Source organism: Globicephala melas, chromosome 19 (genome assembly GCF_963455315.2).
Source record: "Globicephala melas chromosome 19, mGloMel1.2, whole genome shotgun sequence".
In the NCBI taxonomy this organism is placed as follows: Eukaryota; Metazoa; Chordata; class Mammalia; order Artiodactyla; family Delphinidae; genus Globicephala; species Globicephala melas.
In genome coordinates, this window is record NC_083332.1 from 43855252 (window position 1) to 43868871 (window position 13620).

General features: G+C 57.8%; 1 protein-coding gene across 1 annotated transcript in view; it reads right to left on the bottom strand.

The window, feature by feature from the left end:
* Positions 1-13620, bottom strand: part of ATP6V0D1 (ATPase H+ transporting V0 subunit d1) — a 38102-nt gene that overhangs the window by 10914 nt on the left and 13568 nt on the right. The window contains exon 2 of the mRNA XM_030863658.3: positions 3452-3623. Within this exon, the coding sequence (XP_030719518.1) occupies positions 3452-3623 (172 nt within the window). The remainder of the gene's footprint in view (positions 1-3451; positions 3624-13620) is intronic.

Sequence of the window (13620 nt, forward strand, 5' to 3'; positions counted from 1 at the left end):
GCTTCTGCTTGCACACCTGCAATGACAAGGAACTCACTGCCTCCTGGAGAAACCAGTTCCAGCCATCCTGGGCCAGCTCTGTCTGCGGGTAGCACTAGCATTGCTCCCTCAAGCCCCACATCCAGGATTGGGTATCTAGCTGACGAGTCCATCACCTGGGGATGGCACTCTCCTTTCCGGTAACATTCCTCTGGACATCTCTAGGGTATCTGCTTCCTTCCCGGAGGGTCACAGAGCCAGGGGCCCCGTGCTCCACCTGCTCGGGACATGTATGGTTCCCCCTGCCTTCCCCCAATTCTTCTTTCAAATGCCCTTCCCCTCAGCCAAACAGCCACCTCCTCAGGGAAGACAGTGGTGAGTCCCTGGCCTGGGGAGGTCCCCTGGACAGGCCCCTGTGGAAGCCTTCAGCCCTTTCTGCAACACTCCTTACTCCTGGGATGAGCCAGGGTGGAGGAGGTTACGGAGATGGAGTGGAGGAGGAAGAGGAGGAGCAGCCGGGGAGGAAGGAGGTAAATAAGAAGAGACACCATGGGAGAAAGGAGACTGCTGGGAGGAGGTAAGACGGGTGTGGCTCCTGTTAGGTCTGGAGACCCTGGCCACGTGAAGGTCAGCGGTGACCTTAGCCGGGGCCTTTGGTGGGGTGATGGGATGGCTGGAAGCAGACTGGAGGCTCAGGATGCAGGAGGTGAGAGAACACAGAGTGAATGTAAAAGTTCAGGCCGCACAAGATGGGTTTTTAATGGTGTGAGAGATTTGAACTTGTTTAGATGCTGTTGGGAAGAATCTGGAAGGGAAGGGGCTGCACAGACAGAAGTGCAGATGAGTGGCCCTCAGGGTTCAGGGAGTGGGGTGAGGGGACTCAGGACATCAGCAGAAGGACCCAAGAGAAGAGGAGGGTACCTCTGCCATTGGAATGCAGAGGGGCACAGGCACAGTGCTGGGAGGTGGACTGGCTTCTACTGTCTCTGTGGAGGAAGAGGTGGGCCATCTACCCAGAGAGAAGGCTGGGGGCAGGAGATGAATGGTGTTTAAGATGGGGAGGTGGTCTTCCCACCCTCGGTGGGGAGCTGCAGGGTGCTGAGTAGGGAGAGCGAGTGGCCAGCTGGGCAGGGACAGTCCAGGCCAGCTGAACTAGTAAGTGTGCATGTCTGGCAGCAGGGAAAATCCACCCAACACTGGCTTCCCCGGCTCTGCTCCCGGCAGCGGAGGTGGGGGAGGGCGCCTCGAGGCTGGAGGCTGCTGGGCTTCCTCCAGGGCTGGGGAGCTGCCAGCCGGGTGGGACCATGAGATGGGCGGCCAAGAGCGCTGCGGATGTTGGCAGAAGAGTGCTTGAATGATGGACCAGGGAACCTCAGCTGGGGAGGGAGGAAAATGAAGACAGAAGGGGTGGCAGGGGAGGAAGCAAGATCCAGAGCCCTGCTGAGTCCGGAACCCATGTCCCACAAGGGGCTGAGAGTGGGCGGGAAGGCCTGAAGGCTGTGGGTAGAGACGGGGTGCCTGACTCAGCGATTTCAGGGCCGGAGCAGTTCCAGGTGGTGACATGTTCTTGGGCAGCCATCGTGGGGGTGGCTCAAGTGGAGAGCAGAGGAGCAGGTCACTGGAGATGACGAGGTCATGAACAAGCAGCCACAGGCTCAGACAGGCTGACACGTGGCTGCCGAGCTATTCCTGAGACAGAGCAGGACTGAGGGGATGGGAAGACTGTGAGCCACACTCACCCATGAATGGAAGGGGCGGGGAAGTGACAGCCTGCCACAGGATAGTGCTTGGCTGCTTTAAGCATGCTTGGTGCTTGCAGCCAACCTCCAGCAAACAGCTGGCGGCCATGCAGCCTCAGTCACGCTCAGAGCCCTCTCCAGTTTCATGGCCTGGCAGGCTAAGACCAAGCCTCTGAGGGCACCAAGACAGGCCAGGGGCTGGCAGCACAGGCAGATGGCCAAGCAGGCAGCAGGATGGATGACATCTGACCACTGGCATGGGGTCAGCCTCCTCTGGCCAGCCTAGCTAGCACGGCCAGAACATTCACCAGGAAGCTGAAGGAGCCCTGTGCAAACAAGGTGAAGGCTGGGCTCTGGCAATAAACGCACTGCTTCCTGGTATGTCCTTCAGCTCTGGCCTTGGGGTAAAGGACACCCAGGCCCAGGCTAGGGGTTGACTGACAGATGGGCACTGCAGTATGACCCCCAATGTGGCAGCACGAGACGCATGCCATCTCTGGCCTCCTGCCCAGAAGGACCATGTCGGCTGTACCCTGATGGAGGCCAGGGCAGTGTGATATGGATCCAGCCAGGACAGCAGGGAGGTCCCCCGGAAGGAGGCCTGTGGCCAGGAGACAGCCTGCTTCCCAGCCTGAGCCCTTCAAGTGTCCCAGCCTGTGGCCTCAACCCAAGGATAGAGCCCTTCTGGTTGCAGCCCCTACTTGAGCGAGTAAATGGCTGCTCCTGGCTGGGGGTGGGAAGCAGGCCAAGCAGCAGGCATCCAGCCCTGTCTCTGCAAGTATAAGGGTAGGAGGTATGGCAGGTCCCACGGATCTGGGGGTCCCACCAGCAGGGAAGGGTTAAAGCTAGACAGTACCCAGAAGAGCGCCTGGAAAGGCTTCCCCACAACACACACTCACACTCCAGCAGTGCAGAGCACGCTCATGTAAGCCAGCCACCGATGTCTCTGTCCACCACCTGCACTGGGCAGCCACCTGGGCCGGGGCCAACTCTTTGTCCACCAGGCCCTGGCTCGTGGCTCCTGGGCCATCCTGGCAGAAGGGGCCTCTCTACCTCCCTGTTTCCACAGGCACACCTGGTGAGCAGAGGCTGTCTCGTCCAAGTGCCCTCCCCAGCCTGTAGGTCTCAGGGTCCTTTCCTCTTCTCCAGGAGCTTAGTGGAGGCAGGGTTGCACCCAAGGATTAGACAGTAAGAACGCTGGGCAGCCAAGGGTTGTTAGCATGGGGGCCTGGGCCAGAACTGGGAAAGGCGGCCAGGTGTTCAGCACCCTCTCCGCCTTGCCCCACTTCTCCCTGAGACCCAGGGTCATGGTCAGAGACGACAGAGGAGCCTCAGCCCACACAAGGTCATAGGGCCTGAATGGTCCATCCCAAAACCTGACTCTTCAAAGCTCTACCTATCCCCCAACACCATCATGGGCAGTGGGGGCCTGGTGAGTGTTCAGGGTGAGTGTTATAGGGTGAACGAGGGAAAGGGCTCCTGTCATTCCTGATGCCTGTTGACACCAGGGACACAGGGAAAGCAGCTTCATCCAGCACTACAGCGTGGGACACTCGGGCCTGCCCACCAAGTTCCCAGACAGCACTGAAGTGGCTGGTGACCCCATTTTATAGGTGGTGGCCTGGGCCCAGCATTGTTGAATAAGCAGCCCAGCCACCCAACCCGGGAGGACCCTGCTGGCAGAGGAGCTGTCCCATCCAGTGGGGGGAAAAGGCACTATAGAGAACACTCACGTAATGAAGTCCAGGAAGCTGGCGAGCGGCTCATAGGCATGGTTCCTCATGTGGCGGAACTCCACCACCATCTTCTCCTTGAGCCGGTCATCGATGACGGACACTGTCAGCGGTGATGCCTCATTGGCCAGGAAGTTGCCGTAGTCGGTGCTCTGCAGGTGCAGCTTCAGGTCTGAAACCCAAGGGTGGGGGGTGAGAGCCGGCCGTGCTGAGCCTCCCCAGGACCCCAAGTCCCTGTCCCCACCCCGATTCTGGGTCCCAGACCCTCGCCTGCAGTTGTGCCCTGCTGCTACCCTGACCTCCTGTCCCTGCCTCCACCTCCCTGTTGGCTCAGAGCCTACTCCAGGGCAATCAGGCCAAAGCCAGGACACTGGGCCCCAGGGTCCAAGTACAAGTAAAACCATTGTTCCCCCAAACGACAAGAAAACCTGGGAAACCCCAACCCAAGGTGCCATTCACAACCCACAGCCTTTGAGGCTCTCCTGCATGGTGGGCTCCAGGATGGCCCTAACTTAAAGCAGAATAAGACATGGGCCCTACCCTCCAGAGCCTCAGGGTTAAAGGAGCAAGCCAACGTACCCCCAGGCAGAAACAATGCATATGAAATGAAGGACATGCCCCAGGCCAAGGGTAAAGTGGAGAGGGCACCAAGATAGGACCGAAAGGACACTCCAGGCTGGGCCAGGCAAAACGCAGGGACAGGAAAATGCAAAGGAAGCAGCTAGCAGGATGGCATGAGTGAGGAGTGGCCTAAAGGGCAAATGAGCGGTGTGAGGGGGAGATGAGGCTGGGGAGAAAGACTGGCCTTGCCTGAGGAGTAGCTGGAGGCAGGCAAGCCAAGCCCACAGGCTCTCCTGAGCTCTTCAGAGCAGGAGTGAGGGAAAAGGGAGGAGAGGACAGAGCAGAAGGGCCCTGGGGAGGCAGGACAGGTGAGTCCCAGGGGAATCGTGGCAACAACCTGTCTCACAGCTGTTGCCCGTGCATCCCATCCCCCAGTCTCTTCTCCACCCAGCAGCCAGAGCAATCTTAAAACACCAGGCAGACCCCATCACTCATCTGCACATCCTCACCTCAGGCCCTTTCCCTGTCCCCTTGCTTGGAAAGTGATGAGCTCTCCTCAAATGCCCATCTTCAGAGGCTTCTCCTATAGCCTCCGCACTCTGTCCCTTCATTTGTGCCATTTTTCTTTGTAACACATCACATCCCACCTGGCACGGGGCACATAAACCATGATAGCAGGGACTCTGGGTCACTGCAGTATGCTAGAGCCTAGAACACAGTATGTTCTGGTGCATTTTCATGTTCAGTAAGTAACCGTAGAATAAATGGAAGACTGGATAGAGGGCTGGTGAAGACAGCAGGAGGGTTTGCTACTGGGCTTTGAAATGGGGGACACTGTGGTAGTGATGGCAGTACCAAGGACAGTGGCTGAGGAGGGACCCATGTGTGCATATGCATGCGAGTGTGGATTAAGGCCCAACAGTGGAGGCTGGCTTCTGCTGACTGAGGAATGCATGCTTTCTGTGCCCTGGAAGGTTGCCCAGAGGATGACAGGAAGGGTGACACCTGTGAACATTTCCACAAGCGCCACCCCCCTTGCCCCGGCTTAAGGCCTCCCCGTGTGTCTGTGGACCTGGAGGGCCATGCTATACCGGGCTGCTTAAAGAAGAAGGGCGAGTGGGGCACATCATCGCTCCACAGACTTAGGGGACCCCTGTGGTGCCCCTCCTCCTGTACCCCATCAGGAGGAGAATGCTCCCAGCCGAGAGTCAGGTGTGCCAAAGAAGAGATGGAAGAGTATATGGGAGGGAGGCGTGGAGGGAGGGAGGAATGGAGGGGTGCATGCCATCGGAGTGGCCACTTTCTACCTGCACCCGGGTGGCAGTCAGCACTCCTGTCCTCTGTGGCTCCTGGGCACTCAGAGTGGACTTGAACCTCGTGAGGTCTGCAGGAGGCCTTCATCATCCGCTGCCTTTGCCATCGCTCTACCATTCACACCTTTTTTCCGGTGGCCACCCAAAAGGGGGACAGAACTGAGGGCAAGGTGGGGCAGGGAGAAGCCACCAGCCCCCTGCTCTGCCCCGTGGACCCCGCTGCCATTTTTCCCAGGAGGTGTGCACACCCCTCCATCCTCACCCCCGGTCGTCTGCTGTGAGCCCTGCCCTGGGTCCATTCTTCCCCCTCCTCACCAGTGTGGCCAAGGCCCACCTACACCTGGAATAAGGCATGGGGTAAGAAGGTGTTTTGCTCAGTAATGCTCAAGTTGTTGCAGTATTTGATTAACCATTTGGTTGTTACAGAAAAATTCTTAACTCTAATTGAGGGATTTCGCTGTATGAGCATAAGCCTGTATTCCCACCTCTAGTGATAGATTTTACAAGCTAGCTTTTAATATCCCTGACTCTGGATAAGTGCACAAGTATTTTGTTTTGTGTTTTTTAAAGAAACATGGGGGGCTTCCCTGGTGGCGCAGTGGTTAAGAATCCGCCTGCCAATGCAGGGGACATGGGTTCAAGCCCTGGTCAGGGAAGATCCCACATGCTGGGGAGCAACTAAGCCCATGAGCCACAACTACTGAAGCCCACACGCCTAGAGCCCGTGCTCCGCAACAGGAGAAGCCACCGCAATGAGAAGCCCGTGCACCGCAACTAGAGAAAGCCCACGCGCAGCAACAAAGACCCAATGCAGCCAAAAATAAAAAATAAATTTATGTTTTAAAAAAAAGAAGCATGGTTTACTTGCACAAAACTGGTAAATTTTGAGAGATCGTTAATGCCCTCGAAGTGGTTTTTGTGGGTATGAAACAAATGGTGAGAATATGAATTGGTACCTCTTATTTTCATACTGAAATTAACTCTACTTAATTTATCAAGTCATATGTCATATGCCCTGCTTTTACATCTTTCATCTATCAGTAAACATTGTGATACTTGAAAAAACTAGTGGGCAGGGAGTTATGGCCTGGACAAAGTAGGCGCTCCAATCCCCACTAGGGGAAGCCACAGTGCGGACAGCAGCTGGAAGCCCGGGCTGGGATGTGGTGTTCTCTGTCTGACGGTCTGGCGCAGCAGCTGCCAGCTCAAACCTGTCCATTTATCCATCCAGCCACTGCAGCAGCAAAGAGCCATTCTCAGGCAGTGACAGGCCACAGCCAGGGCTTGGAAGCCAGACCAGATGCACAGGGCAAAAAGCAGGGTAAAACCCAGTCCTCTTGGCAGGGGCCCTCATGCCAGTGGTCCCACTATTCTCTGGGACAGTGAGTTTGGGCCCTGGACCCCAGCCCGGCATCCTGATTCCTATCCTCCAAAGCAACCAGGGGCCAGGCCTCCCGACACCCCCTCGCCTGGCATCCTTGCACTTGCTGCTGGAAGGCTTCCCCAAGTGCCGTGCTACACCTCCACTACAGCTGCCCAATCTCTCCAGCCGCGTGAAACCTCTGTGCCCCAGCCTCACCTGCTCCACGGGGCTGCCCTCCCTGGGCAGGCTTGCTCCCCAAGTCCCCCACCACCAAGCACCCTCTCTCTCCTCTCCAGCCCCCACCAACTCCATTCAACACCTGGCACTGATGAGGTGGGAAGCAGCACCCCAACACAAGGCGGGAACCAAGACCAACTCTAACTGGAAACAGATGGGCCCTGCTGAATACTTAACGCCATGCCAGGAGCAACCTATGTGCTGGACCCGCCAGCCATGCCCATTTCACAGACTCAAAAAAGGGAAATCAGAGGAAACGTGAAACGTGTCGAGTCCCACAGTCAAGCATAGAGAGGATGGGGATATAGATCAGACCTGGTGGATTCTCTCCATCCCCAACTCTGGTCTCCTCTCCTCCCCCACCCTTTACATTTTTGACCATTCTCCCATGGCCCTTGGCCCAAGATGGGCCTTTCAGATATGGACCCAGCTGCCCAGGCAGACTTTAGTTCCAGAAGAGCTGGCAGGTGGCAGAGAGGTAAGAGGGGCCACAGCAGGCCCCTCCACAGCCTTGGAGGCAACCTGGACACTCACTGCCCACCTGACGGGGGCCCTAGACTGTCATGGTTCACAGATAACCCCTCTGGCATCACTTGTGGTGCCAGCCATTCCTTCAGAAGGTAGTACATGTGAATAAGAGGAGCAAAGCTGATGGGTGGATTCTCCTTTGCATGCCCCCCACCCCTGGGGCTTAGCATGGGCCTTAAAGCAAACATCCCTGTGTCTTGGCTACTGCATTCTGCTGACGCTGCATCTGGGGACTTGGCTGCTGGAACACAGACGACCGGGTAGTTTCTGCTAGTGTTTGTCGAATCAGAGCAAACCCGGGAGATTCTACCGAGAATCCTGCCCAAGGCCTGAGTTTTCCTTACCAGGAAACTCATTTTTAAAAGCCCCCAGTGATGACATCAGAGGGCCATTCCAGACCACTTCCCCTGGCCAAGACCCACTTCTCCCTGTGACCCAGGGTGAGGGGACAGCCCACTAGCCAAGAAGGCAACTTGGAGGCAGGCAGGTTAGCCGATCCTTTGGCTCAGACCACACAGGGCTTCTGAACCAGCTCTGACTCTGTTCAAGAAACCTGGCTGCCAGGCCCAGTGGCTGGCAGCCCCAAGCCCTTTACACAGTCCTCAGGGCTGGGACAGGTCCATTAGAAACCAGCCCGCTCCCCTCCAGCTTCCTGCTCTCTCCGAGGGATGTGGAGGAGGTGTGACTGGGGGTGGGATCAGAACATAGGAGAAGAGGCCTGGAACTTGTTGAGAGCTTTGTGGGAGACTCGGCCACCCAGCCCTGGCCCAGCCCCCGAGGGCAGACGAGGACGCCAGGGGCTCTGGGAAGGCAGGGGCTAATTCTGCTCTGTGCTCTGAAGCCTGAAAGCCTCGGTGACAGCCCCTGAGAGCCCCAGACGTGCCTGGGCTGAGGTGTGAGCAGTGTTCTAGTTAGCACAGACGTGGGGGACTGCTCTGGTCTACCCACAAGCCCAGCTGTCTACCCCAAATCCTCCCATCCATGGCCCGGCATCAGGAATGTCTGGCCAGTCTGGGATCTCTCACAGCAAAAGACTTCCTCAGAGGCTGAGTTCTCATGTCCAAGAAGATGCTGCTGCTGTCAGAAAGTTCTCTCTGCAGTACAACCTAAAGCCCTCCTCAGAGGAAGCCAATCAGCTCAGTTTCCCGTGGCCTGCAGCCTCCCCTGAGGGCCTTGAGCCAGCTCCTCAGGGCCCCTCAACCCCACCCAGGACCCTCCCAGATCTCCTCTGCTTCCCAGTGTTGCCTGTCCCAATGTTCTGGTGACTATCCCCCCACTTCACTTCCCGGGGCCGCTAAGCCGTCCTCACCGCCACGGTGCCCTTTTGCTGGTCTCCTGCCCCACCTCTTGGCTCCCAGCTCCCAAGTCCACTCTCCATACCATCACCAGAGCGTTGTTTTCCAACTCCAACGTGTCGCTGTCACCTTTACCCAGCAGCCCCCGTGGCCCCAGAGCCTGGCCTCCTCTCCCCAGCCTGTGAGGCCCCACACCCTCAGCCCTAGCACAGCCTCAGCCTTAGACCTTGACTCTCTGCTCTACCGGTGCTATTCTCCGGTTAGGGCGACCTGCCTGTGATCTCTGGCACAAGCAAGTGCTCCAGGCAAGTCCACAGGGTGCCCGCGAGAGAAGCCCTTGAAGTCCAGGAAACAGGGCTGCTTCCTCAGGCCAGCCAGAGAGGCTGGTTTGGGAGGGCACACCCCAACCTGGCAAGTGAGAGCCCTGCCCTCCCTCCTCTACAGGGCACCCCTGTCCACCTTGAGACTGCCTGTGTCAAAGACCATTGCCCTGCTCCAGCAGGATCCAGCTGAGCTCTTTGAAGGCGCCTGGGCAGGTTGTAGCCCAACACCCACCTGGCATGACTGTTCCTCCCAGGGCCATGCCAGACTCAAGGAGGCCCCATAGTTGCCACCTGTCCCTCCACTGCCTGCCAACCCCCAACCCAGGTCTTCTGGGCCAGGACCCCTCACCAGCAGAGCCCAGGCCCCAGCTAGCACCTCTGATTACCACTCTTGCCCCTGATTAGCAGGAGGGCATGAGGACCCCTAGCCTGTCCAACACTCTCTGCTCTCTGAGGGACCAAGTGTGGGCTTGGCAGCCAGCTCCAGCCAGACCTTGAGAGGTGGCAGCTGGGCAGCCCTGCCTCCCATCCACTTCCTGAAACCTTTCCCAGATCCTGCCAGCCCTGAAAGTGATCTTTCAGCCCCACCAGGGCTCCCAGGGGCAGGCAGCACACAGCATCTCCAGTCCCCAAGCCTCTGCAGCAAAGGCCCCAGGGAGGCAGAGAGGGAGGGTCTTGGCCCAGGCCAGGGGTTGGTCTCACGCTGCCCCAGGGGCCCAGCAGGCACAGAGGCAGCCCTGGCACAGTACACTAGGCGGGGCGGCCCCCTGCTTTAGACTCACCCATGGCCTCATGGCCCACGGAGGGGCCTTGCTGGCCAGCTGGCCACGGCACAGTGTGAGAGGACAGTGTGTTCCCAGACTTCACTTCTGCTTTTCCAGAGGTCACTCAACGATGCTCTCCTGGGGAGCTCAGGGGTTTTCAGGAATTGAGGCCCGCTGAGTGAAACCAGATGTGTAAATATGCTCCCTAGAGCCTAGCGTGCCCATCCTGCCCCTCCCTGTGAGGGTGGTAGAGCCCTGGAGCCTGTTCTACCACTTTGCTGGGCCCAGGTGAACGGACTGCTTTGAAGGGACTGGACCTGGGCTCTACCTCCAGTGCTCGTTCTACCCTAAGGGCTCTCTAATGCTGCAACTTCCAGGGGCTCAAAGCAGGGAAAACTCAGACAAATGGACAGAGGTGGACAGACAGCCAGGCTGGTGGCCCAATGGAGCCATAACCACCCCCCCTCAGCAAATGGACTGTGTTTGAGTCTCCTCCCCAGGCTCTGGGGGTGGGGGAGAACTCTTTTCTTCATATCAGCTCCAAAGCAGATGTGTGCACTGGTTGGCTGGCTCTGCAGGGTCAGAGCACCACATCTGGAACTCCCAGCGTGGGAGCCACAGCATGGAAACCATTAACCCTGGGTTTACCTGGGGGCTGCAGCACAGACTAAGCATCCTCCTCATCCCCAGGCCTCTACCAGGCCCATCACAGGCTCCCTGTAGACCTCATGTAACTGACTAGTCCTGGGTTCCAACTCTTCCTATCAAATACCAGCTCTTCCTCCCCTCCCTCAGGTGTCGCCTGGCATTCCCCATCCAGAGCCCTGGGATTGCCCCCACCCCAAACTGACGTGTCCATGGCCTCTTGCTAGCCCAGGACAATGTCCATGCACAGCCACAGCCCCTCTCTGAAGCCCCACTTTGCCAGGTCACTGGTTTCAGGACATAGCTCCTTAGGTGGTTTAGTGGGACAAGGGAGAGAGACCCTGGGCTTTGGGACCACAGTGACCTGAGTTCACATCTTGTCCCACAGCTTGGCCCTGAGCAGCAGGTGGAATCTCTGGACCCAGGCTCCTGGCCAGTCACCTGGTGAAAGGCCCTGCAGTGCCAGCCTCCGAAGGTAGACATTGAACAGAGACAGTGTTATACAGAGAAAACTGAGCATGGCACGGCACACCCAGAGCTCCACAGAGAGGATCCCACCCAGAGCTCCCCAACGGAGAGGCTCAGTCCCAGTCAGGTGGTCTGTGTTCTGACTCCAGTCTGTTGCTCAGGCCGTCCCACTCAGCGCTCCACAGTGTGCCCCTGCCCTTCCTTCCCATGGTCCCGACCCTTCCCCAGGGCTCTGGTGTGTCCTCCCCCCAGGGGCCCTTGTGCAGCACGGGCACGCACACGCACAGGCCACACTCTGCTATCTCCTGGGGAAGGATGAACAAAGTGGGCTCAAAATCTGGGACTCCCATGTCTAACGTCACCTATGAGCAGGATCATACAGAGCTTTGGGCAGCCCAACCCCAAGGACCCGGACAGAGGCTAGGACCCAACTCCGCACCACCCACCACATGGTGAGCTATTGCCCTGCCGTCCTCGGGAGCAGGTGCAGCCAAGGGCAGCCGTTGCTCCATGGGAAGCCCCCGGGCTGGCGGGCCAGCAGTCTCGGGAAGAACCTGGAGGCTACTGCTGGCACAGCCACATGCAAGTTAGTGGGTTTCAGCTGGCATGAGGCAAAGATCCTGCAGGAAAAGGACAGCGAGTTCTCCTTCCTAGGTCCCTAGGCTGGCATTTTGTTTCATACTGGAGGACTTTCAGTGAGGTACGGCATTTGCAGAAGGGGGATGGGGCTGATTTGTAGAAGTGGCCCGGATGACACCACCCACCAGCATATCAGAATCAGAGATTTGATTAGCGAGAGTGTCACTCCCCTTGTCTAGGAGGCAGCAGGATGTGTGCTGTCTAGGTGGCAGCAAGGTTCACCACCCTTCTCCTTGCTCCGAGACAGGTGGCAGGTGGTGACAGAAGCACATGTAATTACCCTCAGGAACACCTCGTCCCTGCAGCTGGGAGAATGAAAGCATCACTCACAGCCCATGAGGAAGTCAACCCACCCACAGTCAGGAGGGTGCCAGGCAGGTGACAGTCCCACCTGCCAAAGGGAGGGGCAGAACTGGTTACTGCTGCACCCAGGGCAAGTTCCAAGAAGCTCTCCTCTGACTGAGTGGAGATCCGCCTGGATAGCCCCTCATCAGGACGTCCGCACCCAGGGCCCCATGGAACTGGCATGTCCCAGGAGACACAGGGCTTGCAGGGCAGCTTCCCTTGTTGCCCTCCACAGCCCAGGCTGAGAATCAAGTGAGCCAGCCTCGCCCTGGGAGGCAGGGCCCACACCTCTGCTGCTGCCCTGTACTTTGACCCTGAACAAGCTCTTTCTTCTCCAGGCTTACCACCACAGTTACAGTGCATGCAGGTTGGAGTGGATCTGGGGCTGCGAGCGAAGAGCTTCTTCTCACTTTCCCAAAGATGTGTGTTTGCCTGGGTGTTGAACGAGAAGAGGTAAAGTGGCCCTGCATGGCCAGGCGCCAGGCAGCCCAGGAAAGGCCAGCTGTGGCAGGGAGCTTCTCAAAAGCTGGCTCATGCCCGTGTCTGGCTCCTGGGTCCACTGGCCCACACCGCCTGAGCAATCCTCTCTGCCCTTGATGCTTGGCTTCTGTTCTACATGCATAGTCCTTTGGAGGAAGGACCCTAAGAAAAGATGGAGCTCACTTCAACTAGGGGAAAGCAGTTTTAGGGTCCCAGGGGCTGCTGTTCCTGTGAAATTAAGCCAGGTCAGGCTGGATCCTGGCTGGAGCATCATGCCAGCTCCACGGTACCTAGAGTCCAAGCTATGGAAATACTCATTGTGCTCAGACCTAGGCCCTATGGATGGGCTCTCAGAATCAGGCCTCATTTGGGGCTGCGAGCCATGCTGTTCTCAGCACGAAGCCTCCTTCCCTGCAGCTCACAGAAACAAGACCAAGCAACCCGGGCCAGGAGCAGAGTTGATCCATTCCATACTCATGCCCAGCAGACCCAAGAGGCCTGGGCCAGGCAGGAAGTGGCAGGAACAGTAGCATCCAAGCTGGTCCTGTCCAGGACCCCTGACCCCCTCACCCCCCTGCTCAAGAGGCTGACAGGAAACACGCAGGGGAAGCAGTAACACACCAGATTGAGTCTGATCAGCACTCAGGCTGGCCCTGAGACAGAGGTGGTCGCCTGCTCCGGGAATCTCATAGCACTCCACTTTCCCCAGGCCTTGCCACACGGCATCTCGCTTGGAGTTTAAAGTGTTGAAGGTGGGGGAAATGGGTGAGCTACGACCCATGACTGGCATCCTTGGGCCCTGTGTGCCAGGTCATGGGTCGCAGCTCACCTGTATTCCTCAACTCCCAACCCTTAATTCCCATGCTAGATACCATGTGGCAAGCCCTGGGGGAATGGCAAGGGCCCCAGAATCAGGGTCTCGTTCACCTGACCACGCCTTCCTGAGTTGGGGGCCTGGCACAAAGAGGCATAGTCCAGGCAGCCTTCAGTGAACAAATGAAGGAAAAAATCAAAAAATGTAGAATGACTGGACAGGAGGAGCAAGAAGGGTGTCAGGAGACCATAAGCAAGGCCTCGGGCCTCACCTGGACCCAATTTCCCAGGTAAAATAAGAGGGTTGTATAAGGTTACTTCCAGGGGCCTGGCCAACTCTGACACTCTCTACCCTGATCAGGCCTGGATCTCACTGACTCTGTGCGACCTCAGCC